General features: G+C 35.6%; 1 protein-coding gene across 10 annotated transcripts in view; it reads right to left on the bottom strand.

Moving 5' to 3' along the window:
- The window catches only part of KDM4C (lysine demethylase 4C), a 295,962-nt gene that overhangs the window by 130,405 nt on the left and 150,082 nt on the right, over positions 1-15,475 (bottom strand). For 7 of the 10 annotated variants that reach the window (XM_076363457.1, XM_076363452.1, XM_076363456.1 and 4 more), the window contains 4 exons: positions 9,518-9,711; positions 6,531-6,769; positions 4,053-4,414; positions 1,563-1,674 (listed from right to left, as the gene is read on the bottom strand). In XM_076363457.1, the coding sequence (XP_076219572.1) occupies positions 1,563-1,674; positions 4,053-4,414; positions 6,531-6,769; positions 9,518-9,711 (907 nt within the window). Of the gene's footprint in view, positions 1-945; positions 1,141-1,562; positions 1,675-4,052; positions 4,415-6,530; positions 6,770-9,517; positions 9,712-15,475 lie in introns of those variants that run through there. The other 3 variants (XM_076363462.1, XM_076363455.1, XM_076363463.1) reach the window with 3 other exon arrangements.

Raw genomic sequence — 15,475 nt, 5'->3', positions numbered from 1 at the left:
TCATCAACTTTGGCTGGCTGTATATGTGATTGCTGGGTAAAGCAAATTTACTTTTTCTATTTACTTCAGAGAAGCAAATCCCTATCTTGGGTAAATTTTTTAGCTCTTGTAGCCTTTCTGCACAAGGTGGTGGCTCTCTAGTTAAAGAACTCAAGTAAGCTCCCAAAAAGAGCATCTGAGAAGTTCTGAGTATGGTGTTAACATTTTTGACCACTGTGGTATCTAGTTACAGAGCACTAAATTTCATGGCTGCAGAATTACTTACTTATTTATTTTGCACAGAACTCTGTTCTATATATCACTGTCATCTACCATCGTTATTTATGGACATGCTTCTTTTTCTTAATTTCTACTTCACTCTATTGCTTGAAGTTCCTGAAGGTACCATACAGTATACAATAACATGCATATCTGCAATCTATAGTGAAGATCTGGACAAGCGTATTCAAAATGATTGCCTAATGTTACGCTTCTTATTTATGCAATTAAGTTAAACAATGGAATTTCGTGGTCACTACTCAGCATTAAAATAAAATTTAAAAAAATTATTTAAAGTACCTAAATGCCAAATCAGAATCCCAGTCTTACGCATTCCCAGGAAGGCCATTTACCCTGCTTCCAGTTGCTTTGTGCCACTTAAAAGTAAGCAGAAAACTGCTCTAAGAAAATTTTTCAAGAATTGTTCAGCTGGGGAAATAGAGAGGAGACCTTTTGCTGTTTTCTAATACACAAAGGTTATTTTCATTATGTCTAAAAACAGAACTATGTTTTTCCACCTCTTTTTATGTTTGTGAAAATATAGTACTTACTTTTAATGTCTTGCACACTATTCACTACTTGCAAACCTGCACACTACTCAGATACAGTTAGAAGCATACATAGAGAGACGAGACATGTAGATGACATATGCATCAAAATCAACTTTTAAACGACTATTTTAAATCAATAGAGTAAAATTTATTTACAAAAGCTACAGGGAGAGAGATGTTCATTCTTTCCATATGAAACTAAGCAAAACCTGGAAATCAAGACATATGTAAGGACTCTTGATGAGCTTTTGATGATACCCAGAAGTCTGTAGCGCTTTTCTTGAATGAGAACTATAGTATCTGAAGACACTGACTCCCAAATGTCCAATGTCTACCAAAAAACAGACAACAAGGAAAAAGTAGCTTTAAAGTTGTATAGGGGACTATGGCTTACACCTAAGATTTGTATTCAAATGATTCTTATGTCACTTTCATCTATGTTGACACAATTAACAACTTGTTCTTAAACACAACTGCTGTGAGTTCTAATACAGAATATTTGATGGGTGAATATACTTGTTTTAAATGATGTCTTATTGTTCAGAGCTTTTTGCAAAGACAGATCCAATGTTAGAAGAATTTGAGTGAAACCAGGCAAAAAGTATATGACCTGTCTGTGGATTCAGAGGCCTCACTGGTTACATTTCCTATGCAGAAAGAAATTATTTCATCTTGCTTGTTTTTGCAAATGCCTATATATGGTCTTACAAAGACAGAAAAAGATCATCAGAAAATGTTAAATAGTACACTCACCTTCATCACTAGTTGCTTGCTGTTTAACCAGAGTCATTGGAGATCTAGCTGGGGGTTTATTTAGCGGATGACGCCAACTCTTAGACATTTTTTTTCTTTCAACTTCCGCTGACTGAAAAGGAAAAAACACAACAAATTTAGTATGTAATTCTGCAAAGTTAATTTTGATGAACAAAAACATTCCTCTGTAAACGAGCACAGATATCAACTCTGTAAATACTATCAGGGTACCTGAAGCACCTTTACTGCACCAATAAAACATTCATCTAATTCAGAATACATACTTTAATTAAAAAAAAGCCATCTTTGTCAAACACAAATGGTTTGAGGTATAAGTTACTGCAGCCCTTCCCAAATTACAGAGCATAAATCCTGGTTTGCTTAGGTGATGTTTGAGAGGAAGAACAGCCCAAACAATTCTGCAGAACCAGAAGTACAATACAGCCACTAACCATGGCTGGGAAAATGAGGCAGAAACCCACTGACTTCATTTGTGAAAGACTGCAAAATTCCTGAGGAAGTAAAAAAATGATCTGGAGTTGAGATAAGAAATTAAGAGTCCTGATACGCAATTAACATGTTGATTTGGGATATGAGGAAATTCTTTCCTCCCCCAAGCACCCTTATGTACATTCAGCTTCAGGTTATCCAACCTTCAAGAACTAAAGCCAACGCTACAAACTCTAGAAGTACAGCTTTCACAACTCCAGATTTGAGTGCCAATGGGGGAATCGCAAAGTAAACCAGCTGCTGATGGTATCTGGAGGTTCAGGAGCAGAGGAAGGGCAAGCATGCTGGCAGAAGGGTGGGAAGGACAGTTTCTCACACAATTCCTATGGACCACAACATTCTGCTCCTCAACGCCTTGACTCTAACCTAGCAGGTTACACACATGCCCTTGAGGGTTGAAAATTACTACTATAAAATGCGAAGTAAATTACAAAACAACATCATATTTACTGTGATAAGCAGAGGGAGGAAGATGTGGTTAAAGCACAGGACATGTTTATAATCTAGAAAAAGTTACCAACTGAGTAAAAAGGGAAAGAAGATCAGACTTTTTAATTGCATCTGTACAACACGCTTCTTCACTTGTAATAAAAGAGAAAGAAAGAGTATGCAATTATACTGGAGAATATCTGAAACCTCATATATAAATGGCTGAAAGGCACAGAAGGAGATAAATATATTCTCTAATACATGATGATTAAAACACTGAGTTGTTTATAGTGTTCCTTATTATTACAGTGGAAGGGCTGGAGCCAAGATTATTAAAACTCACAACATTGCAAAAAAAATCATTAGCGCACAGTTCATGTCTGTGAAAGGGTCAGCATGATTTTATTTTGGCTTCTAAAATATATTTCCCACTAAGTCTGGCAATATGGCAGTGGATTTCCTGCTCTCTCTCTGCCAAACTGGGATTGAATTTACTCAGAGTGTGAGAAAGCTAGTGTGACTACCACCATGGCTTAATTTTTCGATATGCTTCCCAAAGTCAAAGCTGCCCACCCTTCATAGCAGAACAGCAAGAGTAAAAAAAAGACTGTAAGTTTGTAGGTGCCCCAATGAGAAAACATTATTAAACCTACTATTTAAAAATTAAAAAAAAATATTCCTCTTATTAGAGGGATCTTTTCCTTCAAATGTTTCCTTTACATGTTTTAGGCCATTTCTAAAATCCAAGATTAGCAAGATTCAGACCCTGAAATCATACTGTCTTATTATCCTGCTATAGCCATGTCTTGAAGATTCACTTTCTCCAACTTCAATACTACGGATACAGTTTCAACTAAAGCAAGAAAGTCCATAAGATTTCATAAACTATGTGAGTAATATAATAGAATGAAAGTAAACTTTGTTTCCACCTAACTTGATGCAGAGATGCTCCTCAGCTTTGCTTCATCAACTTCGTCATTTGAGAAGGGCATCAGTCCAAAAATAAATTACCATGTGCTTCCACACTGATATGTTCTGTTCTTGGACAGTAAGTCTCTCAGAATCAACCCATTCTGCTGACATTTTACCAGCATACTGTTAACTCTCCTTAAGACTCAGTCAAAACAGCCATTTTTTTGAAACACAAATACATGATACCAAATACAGCACTCATCTCTGATAATTTCAATTTCTTGTCAATAGCAATAATTAAAGCTGATAGCCGTGCTCATAGTGGCAGGCAGCAAACGTGGGAATAGCTTGAGAATAGTTGCTCACGGTTCAGATTCACAGATATACAGTGAAATTACTAGGTATCTAGAATCAGAGGGAAAATATGTCAACAAGCAAGCTCAGAAACATTCTGCTTTTGGGTCCAAATTCCCACTTTTGCCTTAACGCTTCAAAACATGTTCAAATTAGCATCTGATTAAAATCATGCATATTCTTAAGGGCTTTAATATGGATATCAGGTCTCATTAGAAACATATTCATTCACATTTCATTAAATCAGGAATATATTGCTATAATGATATAATTTGTTTCACATACACTGGATGTTTCCATGCCATCTTCTTCATCTTTTTTTACAACGGGCACTTCTCCATGTTCCAAGCTACTTCCACAGCTTTCTAGGTCACTGACATCATCCTCTATCGAGACATTTTCTTCTTTGTCTTGGTTTCCTGCTTCAGAAGCATGTCCCTCTGACTTATGGTATGATATGGATGAAACAGACTGATTCTTAGATTTCAAACTCTCTTCTTTTCTACAGCTATCAGAAGCAGGCATGCGGGCCACAGAGTCTTCAAATGTAAAGAGAGAATGACTGGAACCTGTCCTGTCCTCATCTTCCATTTCTGTTTTCTCTAGTACAGGAACAGGGCTCGAAAATGAGTCTGAATGGATGCTTCCTATAGATCAAGAATATGATTCGTTAATAAATCTCACTTCATATTACTGTATTTCATTTCACAACAATATGAGTTATTCAAATTCAAAGCATGGTTCCTCATTTAGAAATCATACAGAAAAGCATTTGGTAGAAGGACATACACAAATGTGGAGTATAGGTTTGATCAAAAAATAAATTAAATGTAAATGTTTTGAGTTTGGAGTGTGAAATATACTTTTAATCATTTAATCGATATTTTGTATTTGAATTACAACAGGTCTTCGTGTCATTCAAAATAATCAATATTCATGTAGCTTGTTTACTCTGACAGCCCACAAGCACTTTGACTAGTTGGAAAAAAAAAATACATAAAAGGTTGGTATATTGAACTTTATACCCTGCATTTATACCTATTATGCCTGTTTTAAAAATGAAAATAAACAAAGACTAATGGTTTATAATTAGGAAGGTATATTTCAGATAGATACCACGAATATTTTGAAAACAGCAGCACCGGTCTAAAAAAGAAAAGCAATTAGCATAATTTTATATTTCAACAATCAGTGTAATTTTATATTTCAGTGATGCTAAAGGGTGAAATTGTGTGGATTTTACTTTATTAAAATTCTTTATCTGCTGGTGCTTGCATGGGATAGACAGAAAAATGGGTTAGAGAGGTCACCCAAAAAACATGTTCCTGAAGAACTCCATGGCACACATCACCGTGAATTTTGCCTCAGCAGCACATCCAAGGCATTAAAGAAAACAGTCTCTGTAAAGTCCCTTCCCTTCCCTCTATTCTTTCTTTACAATGGTTATTTGAACTTGTTTTTCTACAAAATTCCCTTTTTGGGTCCAAATGAATGTAAAATTTAGTAATACAAAGCCCATCCAATAACAAAACGTAATCTCTGGGTACGAAGAGTACTGCCTCGACTGAGCATAACGGTCATACTAGCCAGACATAATGCAGGACAAACGACCATCTCCAACACGAGTACTGGAGCTTCCACCATCATTTCTAAAAAGGTCCTTTTCCCTACAAAGGTCCAGGCACCACCCCTCAATAGCACAAAGGAAAGAGGATAGAGCTTTTCCTTCCCTTGCCAATGAACACAGAATGGCTGCTAACTAAATACTAGTTTCTCAGCGGTCATGAACACTCCAAACCTCTATTAAAAGTTGTGGGAAGCTGTAAAGGAATTGCACCTTTAAAAAAAAAAAAAAAAAAGATCATTAGAACAGACCTGGAAAGGCTTTGACAGAACACCAACTAATTTGTATGCAGGAATTTCTAAGACTCCACATTCAAATATTCACTTTGGTATCTTTATGTGGGTCAATCCTGGTGCTTACCATCTCCAAATTAACATAACCGTTAATATTCACAATCAGGGAAATACTCTATATATGCAATTTGCAAATAAAATGTCAGTATCAATATAAAACCAAACGAGACTGCTCACAAACTTGAAGTTAAAACTGCAGTTTGCCTTTCTGAACAGGAATGTGAAACTACACCTGAAGAACAATGAAATGTGAAACAGAAGAAATAAAGTCCAGAATAGACCAAGTATATTAGTATAAAATAGTTGTGGGGAAAAAAAGAACAATCTTTGGCTCAACAAGGCCTTTATAACTTGTGTTGTCAGACAGCTCAACAGGAAGTGACACAAAATCTGCAATCTCAAAAGAGAGTATTTTTGGTCACAAGTATAGACCATTTCTAACATGCAGCATTCTTCATGTAAATACATGTAGCATACTACAAGCAAATATGTTCTGTACTGTTTGTGTAAGTGTTAAGACATACTGTATCATTTCCATGTCAAAAAAATTTTGCTGTAAAACTTATCAGTCTATTGAAGAAATAAAATTTACAAAACCTTGTCCTTTTTGCCTCTTTAAAAAACACTTCATTAAAACAGTTTAGGTGATATTACTCTCAGCTCAGAATATTAATTTTGGCATTTTCTCATTCTTACTGAATATAATTCTTCTCTGCATAACTTTATAAGTAAGTATTTTACTATGCTACTTAGGATAATACTATGCTTTAACATCCACTGATTTGTGGCATTAGAGTACCAACAGCCTACAACTTACATGCGAAACATAATCAGTCCTTATCTCACCTGCAACCTTGACATTATCCAATAAATGTTGATCCAGCTGCATTCTACTACTGTTTTCTTCTTCCCCAGAAGGCACTCCTGTGTTTACCAGTCTCACTTTTTTTCCAGGTTCTTCACTGACCTTGAAGCCATCAGTAGCTGCTTCAGTCGCTATGATTTCTGCACCAGCTACCATAGCAGATACTCTCTTGTCCTCTGGAGTTTTAAGCTTTTTAGATCGAGATCTGGTGTGCTGGAAGCTGTTATAAGAGATATTGCTGTCAGAATACAATGTCTGTCTTGGATAAGATAAAATGTCTACCAATACATATGTCCCTTTCACCTGCTAAAACCGGTAAAAAACTGACAATTTTTCATCTTTTTGTATTGAGATAGTGTTTACAATTTATTAAGTGATAGATTAACAATTGATTGGATTTAACCTTCTAATCTTTTATCACCATTCTACGACAAAGTTATTAAACTGTAAAAGTAACTATTACTTAACCAGCATCCAAACTACCTTTTTAATGAAGTATTCTTTTGAACCTGAAAGAGAATAACCCTTATAAAAGTAATGAAGGCAAAACATTCTCAGTTGCAGGTGGTATTTCCAAACCCCAATGCTAATAAAACACTAGTCTGAATAACCTTGTAAAATCAGATCTGTTTAGATATCTTAGAAGTTTTTATATGCATTTTAACACAAACAACAACCATCTGAAAGAAGGAAAAATTCTGATCACCAAATATTTTGAATGGCGACAATACCAAGCAATACCTTTCATAATGCTGTGTAAAAAACAAAGTTGAAATTAAAGCTTCAGCATAAGTTTTTGAACCCTCAGAAGTAGAAGGGAAAGGTTAAAGCAGGAGAAATGGCACCCTCTGTCAGAAACTGGTTTGTAATTTATGTGCTCAGGATAAACGTAACAGGAGATTAGTCCAGTTTCAAATTCAACTATGTGACATGTGAGGAGGTTTTTATGTGCTTCATCACACATCAAGTTTCAAGAGTTGTAACACACTAGTGATAAAAGCTCAACTGTGGAAGGTAAACTGGGAGTTTTACAAATATCTTGCATCTTAGACTACAGACATCCCCAGAAAAACATTTTGCTACCCCTTACATTTTATCCTATGTCCACCAATGTACATCGTTCAACATCCTCTCTAAAAAATAGTAAATTCCAGAAAATTTACCAAAGTATGAGACGCCCATCAGTTCACATTGTAATATAACAGCAAGTATTATTACTGTTTACATGCAGTCATTAGATGTTCTATTGTAGCAAAGTATTTCAGCCATAAATGTCAGAGTTAAGCTCTCCCTGTCACTATATTCATGAAGATTTCCAAAGATGGTATTTCTATTTTCATTCTGCTGGAACTTGTATTATTCCCATAATCAAAATGATGACAATTTCAATCGACACATTACACTAGAAATGAAGCTGAATAGACATTTTATCCTCCCATTGCAATATGCATTGTTACCATGCCTGAACAAAAGCCAACTCAAGAATTAAACAGCATTGGAATTGTGTTTATTAGCTGAGCTAAGTGAATGAAATCAGCCCATGTGTTCCTATGATAAAACTTTCAACACAATTATTATAAAGTCTTTGCTTTTAGTTAAAACTGGCTACCCATAAGGGTACTACCAAATGAATCACTGCTGGTCCAAGTGTGAACTTGCAGTTATGCTGTACAATACATACAGTCAAACTTACTACAGGGCAAAATGGCATTCAACTAGCTAAACAAGAGAATTACTCTCTCTGTGTGTCCCGGTTAATATTATACATATACTAACAAATTGGCTGTCCAGCTGCTTCACTGGTTGTCTTCAAGAACTGATTCTACCCCACAAACTATTCTTACCCATAACAAACCCAATGTTATATTTCTTAACTATAATGTTCCACTACAGTGGCAGTTGGTCCTCTTCTTTACAGGTTGACTTTCTTATCATTTTCCTCAAGAAATACAATAACTTACAAAGAAAATGAGGAAATTCAGTTTAAGAGCAAGTTTAAAAAGTAACTGTATTGTAAAATGATTTGAAGGAGGAAAAAGGTCTTAAAAAATTCAGTATTATCTTTAAGCCAGCAAACTGCACTCCGCTGTAAGTAGATACCAATAAAACTACCCACAATTCTAGGCTAGAAATTAAGTAGATCTTTATTAGATAATGAAGAAAATCCATAAAGATCCATAAAGACATGAAAGCATTAGTGTACAAAAAATGTTTGTGCAATGCAAACAAAAAACATGATGCACACCAAGAAAATAGATCCAGCTATGAAACTGCTTTTATAGGTCAAAGCTTTGATAGCTTCAGTGACAAGCTGAGAAACTTTTTTCTCCTAATTTTCTTAGTGGTGTCAGCACCAACAACTGAGATTTAGGCCTTCCTTATGCCAAATTATGATCTGTGATTGACCTGTGGTAGACACAGAGAGGTTTCGGCTGCAGCACTGTGAGAGTGTGCCAAATAGGCAGTGATATCTCCTTGGAGTTAGATGGCAGTGAGGGCTAAGACTATTGCTAGAGACTTCACATAGCTGTTGGGATTCTGCCACAGCTTCATGATAAGTTTTTCCCATTTAACCTTTACCTCAACTCTTAGGAGACCTCTCCTTTGTCTTTTGGTTGCAGATGTCACTGGAAACAATGGCAACCATCCACACCTTGAAAATTTTAATGGAATAATCTCTACGAAAGAAAGATTCCAAATACCACACTGGAATGCACTTTGATGCTCTCCATACTCATTAATTTCAGCTATACACATAACTTATAAGTTGAATTAATTTTTCATAGTCACTCTGAAAAAAAGACTTGCTTATCCCCAAGTTCATGTTAATACAGAAAACAGAAAAACAAACTTTGTCTAAAGTAAATGAATTCAAATAAAACATCAGAGAAAGTGGCAAAAAATAAATAAAAAGGAAATTGACACCATATTGAAGACAATTAAGTGGAGCATAAAGAAACATAAATACCACTTGGGAAAGTTCTTTATTTTCTTTCTTCTCTGTAGCCAGGTCTTTACTTCAGGTGTTGATTCAGGAGTTGGTTTTGTATGATCAATGGTGTATAAATCCTTGCCTTGTTTCCACAGCTGGTATCTATCTGGTTGAAACTTCCTCACAAAGATGTCCATGGATATTGTCACCATGTCTCTCCTACATGTGCACTGCAAGAGAAGACAGGAATTTATAAGTGACAAGTAATGGAATATGCTGCAATTCGCAGTAAAGAAAGTCCAAAATAAAAATCCCACATGTGAAAACCAACTCTAATCAAAATTTTCCTTTTTCCCTCTTCCTCACTTCTTCAGGGGATAAGGATCGTTCAAGAGAAGATACAATCTGAACAAATGTGACACACTAGGATTCCACAAAGGTACTTATGGACACTCCATTGTTTGATTAACTCCTACAAGTTAAGACCAAAAAGAAACTATACCATTTCTTTTTGCTCTATTAGCTGTTCTTGATAGTTTTAAGCATAATACCATGTTGAATCCAGAGACTGCACTTATCTTTAGTGGCATCACAATTTTCTTTTTAAAAATAACTCATGTAGTATCCACCTGACCCAAAGGTCTTTAGAGGCATATAGAGTTCTAGCTTTTAACTCTTCAAAACAAAATGCATACGAGTACCATATAAAGTTACAGTCTTGCCCAGGTTTTTCTACAAAGAGGAAGAAACAGGCAAGAGAGGGGAATATTATGTTTAAGGTCTAGAAGAGTGTGTTATAAACATGTAATCTGACCTTCTGTGCAATGCAGACCCTAAAATCTCATGCAGTACTTTCCTCATCAACTTTGCTCTAGTCCCTGATTTTAGTCCCCCAAAGATTTTTTGCATTGTTTTTCTTTACAAATTATGCATATGAGTGGAATATTTTAGACTTATTTGAATAAACTCTTAATGATGATCATGACAATGCAAAGGAGTCTTCACTTGGAATACTGTAGATGCTGAAACAACTTTCAGACTAAAATTACTGTACCTAATACTCCAAAATAGTTAACATTATGTCGTGGTTTAACCTCAGTCAGTGTGTTAAAAATAAACCTCCCAAAGAGACTGCAATAAGTAAATCAATATGGCTACGGCACATAAACTATCATGGTGGGTCAACCTCGGCTGGCTGCCAGGTGCCCACCAACCTGCTCTCTCATTCCCCCTCCTCAGCAGGACACGGGGAGAAAATATGATGAAAAAGCTCACGCGTTGAGGTAAGGACAGGGAGATGACTGACCAACTACCACCACAGACTCAACTTGAGGAAATTAAATTAATTTATTGCCAATTAATAACAGATTAGGATAGTGAGAAATAAAAGCAAAACTAAAACCAGCTTCCCTCACCCCCCTTTTTCCCAGGCTCAACTTCACTCCTGACTGTGGTGTCTGCAGGGCCGTTTCTCTCACATTTTCCTCACTCCTCTCTCTCACAGCTGCTGCACAGTGTTTTTTACCCTTTCTTAAATATGCTATCACAGAGGAGCCACCAGAGTCGCTGATGGGCTCAGCTTTGGGCAGCAGCAGGTTCATTTTGTAGCCAGCTGGACCTGGCTCTGCCCGACATGTGGGCAGCTCCTGATCCCTTCTCACAGAAGCCACTGCTGCAGGCCCCCTACACTACCAAAATCTTGCCATGTAACCCCAGTACAATTATTCAGATTAAAAGCAAACTGACTGGCTAAAACATATAGTCTCAAATGGAAAAACTTTTAAAGAACTTAGTGTTAGAGCTAAATGACTCTGTTAAAGGGCAAAACTGAGTATTTTCTTTTGGGTAAACAGAGATACGTTAAAAAAACTGGTAAATGCATGGCCTGGCTTTCTGGTTTGCTACAGCAAGTTTTATCGCCCCTTTTAAACAAGGAGGGTGTTTAATCATAGAAAAGTTGAAACACACAAGGGGATGAATGCAACTTTTCCACTAGCTAGCTTTCTGTGTGCTGGATGCAAATTTCTTTATCTGCTATTTCCTCCTATCATTTCTATTCCACCCTTCTTCCTCTTGAAAATCATAAGATATATAATGAAAAGAATGCATCCAAGATGTATTAAACACGCTTGCTTTCCTTTCAATATGTCAACATCAATATGCTGTATATCCATAACACTGCCCTCTAATGGGAGATGGAATGGAAAGAAGAAAAAAAATTCAACATAGAAATTGCAATTTTATGCAGTTGTCTTTAATGATAGTTTTTACCCAAAATATGGTTAGAATTTTCCTTTTTCAAACAACGTGTATATACATACATATACACACATTCTGTAAAAGACTTAACCTTATTTGAAATAGCGTGTCTCATTCAGAGAGTCCTTGATCAGTCATAATGAACAGTAACAGAAAAGCAATTAAGATACCTCTGTATACTGGAAAGGTGCATAGATGGTCCACTGTAATAGTTCTAACTTTTAAAAATGAAATTTGTAACATAAAGACAACCAACGCTAGATTTTCTCTCCATTTACACACAAAATCCTTTCATATTCAAGCCATGTTGCTACACACCAATTAGAAATGGTTGTTAAAGCAAAAATTTAGAAGATTACTGTTTTTGCTGTTAGACACCAAGATTTCCATTGATTTGGAAGAAAATAATTATTTAAGTCAGCATTGAAGTATCAAAGAAAAAAATACCTCAAGAAATAAAATGTATGCTATGATGGAATTATAATAATATATGAAAAGACTCAAAATAAATTATGTCTAAATGAGGCACAGAATTTCTTTCAGTAATCTTAGATCAGTTTCCACTACATTTTAATAGAACTACTGCAAATGATTTTAAAAAAACAGGCAGGTATTAGAAATATCATAGAATTTTTTAGAAGTTTTAAAACTTTTAAAAACATACACTTCTGAGTAAAAAGTAATGGAGAAACATCATGCTCAACAGTATTACTGCTTGCCTGAAAATACAGAAGACAAGCTTCTAGGCACTAAAGGGTGGAATTATTTAGAAGTATCATATCAGACAACGACAGCAGATATGTTCTGAAAATCATTTCTACTCATATTCCCTAAGATGAGCCAAGAAAATAAAAATTGTTGCTTTGATAAATAATCTGGAGGATTTTTTGTTCTTCTTGGTGGTGGTGGCAATGGTTTTCAATGTTTTTCTTCATTTTCCATTTGACTGACTTGCAGCTGACAGTTACATGGCTTCCTGCTCCCAAGACAAAAAAGTGACTGAAAGATTCTCTCGAAAGCAAAACTAAATGTCATTCTGTTGAAGAAGCCTCTAGGGACAGACACAAAAGGGACATGCCACTGTCTACTAAAATACAGTGATACCTTCATGGATGACAATAATTTTGGAAGCATCTTTTAATATTTTTAAAAGTAAATGAAAAATCAAAGTTGCTGGATCACCATGTAAAATACAGCTGATGTTGCTATAGACAAACATCGCAACCTTTGCATTGGAAAGAATTATTTTCTATATGCAGTAGAATTAGTCTGATACATATTCTTCAATCAAAGATTAGTACGACAATCAGAATACTTAAGGGAACAGAACTCTCTCACAATTCTTTGATATTACTATTAACATCATCAACATCACCATTACTATTATTATTATTTATCCTATCATAAAGATACAGCTTGGAGGTAAGCAATTAAAAAAAACATTTATTAGTTGCTGCAAACCTTTATAGCAATGAATTGGAAGAAAAATGTTTCAGCAACTTTAACTAATTGGAATAACTAAATGTGAGATGTATTTGTAATATGAGAAATATGAGAAAGTTACCTAGGAGAGAGATACTCGGCCAAAAGAAGTGCTTGATAGGCACTGTTTGTTGTTAAGAGGACAGGATTTAATAAATCCTGTTAACAATAACTGTTCTTTGCTATGGAATCAGGCAGTGATATATTTTCACACTGATCTTCTGGCAACTTGTAGGCACTGTTGCAGAAACCTTTGATGTCAGTTAGCCATCTGTGCAAGCTTCAATAAAGCAAACCTTCCTTTGGTAAGTCATAGAGAGTATCCTCACTTTTCTCTGATGCATCCAGTCACACACAACAAAAATAAAAATTCAACACACCACTCTTTTTTATGGTTCTTTTTATACACATTCCACGATGTTTTGGGTAAATAATAGAACAAAATATTTCTCATAAATTCATTATTTGTATTCACATATGCATAAGCAAATAGTCTGCAATATTTTAAAAATAGTCCAATTTTTAAATAGTGCATTACAAAACATCTGGGTTTTTTCTTGATTCCTATTTCCAATTTATTTTACACTTACACACAATGTGACCTACGCATTCCTACACAAAAAAAAGGACTCAATTTATATTATGTAGAACTGATTCCATTAGCATCAGATGCCATTGCAAAAATGTGGCTGTTTTCCTCCAATTCCTTTGAAACCTGGGTTAACACAAACAGTGTAACAGGACACAGCTGAAAGAACCCCATCTTTTCTTAAATGTTCCACCTCTCAACCCTTCTTTCTCTTTATCTTATCTGCCTGTTACGCCTTTTTGATTATACTCTTTCTTCGTTTATGTGACCCAGAAACCACTGAATGAAGTATGAGTTAGGCATGCAGATGAGAAAACTGAGGAAATCCAAAATGGAAGCTAGGCATCAGTCTATGATCCAAGGAACTTGCTAGAGACAAGATGAGGACAGAAAGATATTTCTATGCACAGCAAGAAGAGAGAAGGGGCTTTACATACGTTTGGTAATTTTACAGGTCTTCTTGAACTCTAAATCCAAGTTGTCATCCAGAGTAACAGATTAGTGCACAGGACAGCATTCTCACTTACCAAGTTTCAATACCTATCTATCCAGTAATTTTAAGGGGGGAGGGAGGGGGAAGGCAGGATTGTTGCAATACATACTGCCACATTTGATGTAGTGAGAACTATCATTGCCAGCAAAGCTCAACCTTTTTGAGTGCAGATGAAACAGTTGAAAGGATATCTCTGTGAGACAATTGTTTAAGATTCACTGCTGGTTTGGGGGTTGTTTGGGGGTTTTCGGGTTTGTTTGGGGGGAGGAGGGTAACATATCTTGAAAATAATTCCTTGAGTTTCCACAACTATACTACCCTTGTGTGTCCTATTACCATAAATCCTTTACTGGTATCTTTCCTGGCACTATTCTTACCCCTTGGAAGATTTAATCATTAGCTATTAACTTTTTTCTCTTCATTCTGATTTTACTCTGTATTTCTAGCCCAAATTCTTCTCCTCTTTCACTCATATTCACTTCCCCATCCATCCCTGATGCCTATCCACTTTGCCTGGAGCCTTTACCCCTCTGCTGTGCGTCAACTGCCCTTGCTCCATCCTTCTCTTAGCTCTGCATTGTCTCCTTTCTTAGCGCCTTTGGACTGCATTTCCTCAGATCCAGAAAATGAAGGCTTCTGTCCCTTAACTTAAACTGTCTTGTAATTCCTGTATTTTAAAATGGAAGGATTCCAACCCTGTGAAGTTATATTTTACCGTAAAGAAATTAATCTCCATCTGCAGACCAGAATTAACCAATTCTAAAATATCTCCTGAAGTAAGAAAACAAACACTCTGTGCAATAATACATATACATATTTCTCATTATAAACAATAACTTGTACTTATGCAATATCTAATACGGGCGTATTACCATGTCGTTCCTCATCTTGATTACACAAATTCCACAGTCATTATCATGGATTTACTTACAGAAAGTTTACTACTATCAAGCATAAAAAATGACCCAAGTACAGCAATACCGAACAATTACATATATCCTTAGCTCATTAATTACAGCAAACGGATATTTGTAACAAATTGTAGGTAAGAAGTCAGTATAACAGGAAACCTAGTAAGGAAATGTTCCTTCTCTATTCCCAATAAACTCAAAAGAAAATCGATAGGTTATCAATTTGAAAATTGTATTCCTACATACTAGCTGGGAAAAAA

The sequence above is a fragment of the Aptenodytes patagonicus genome, chromosome Z, assembly GCF_965638725.1.
Source record: "Aptenodytes patagonicus chromosome Z, bAptPat1.pri.cur, whole genome shotgun sequence".
Taxonomy (NCBI): Eukaryota; Metazoa; Chordata; class Aves; order Sphenisciformes; family Spheniscidae; genus Aptenodytes; species Aptenodytes patagonicus.
The sequence above is the reverse complement of the archived record's forward strand: the minus strand, read 5'-3'. Positions and strand labels throughout refer to the sequence as shown.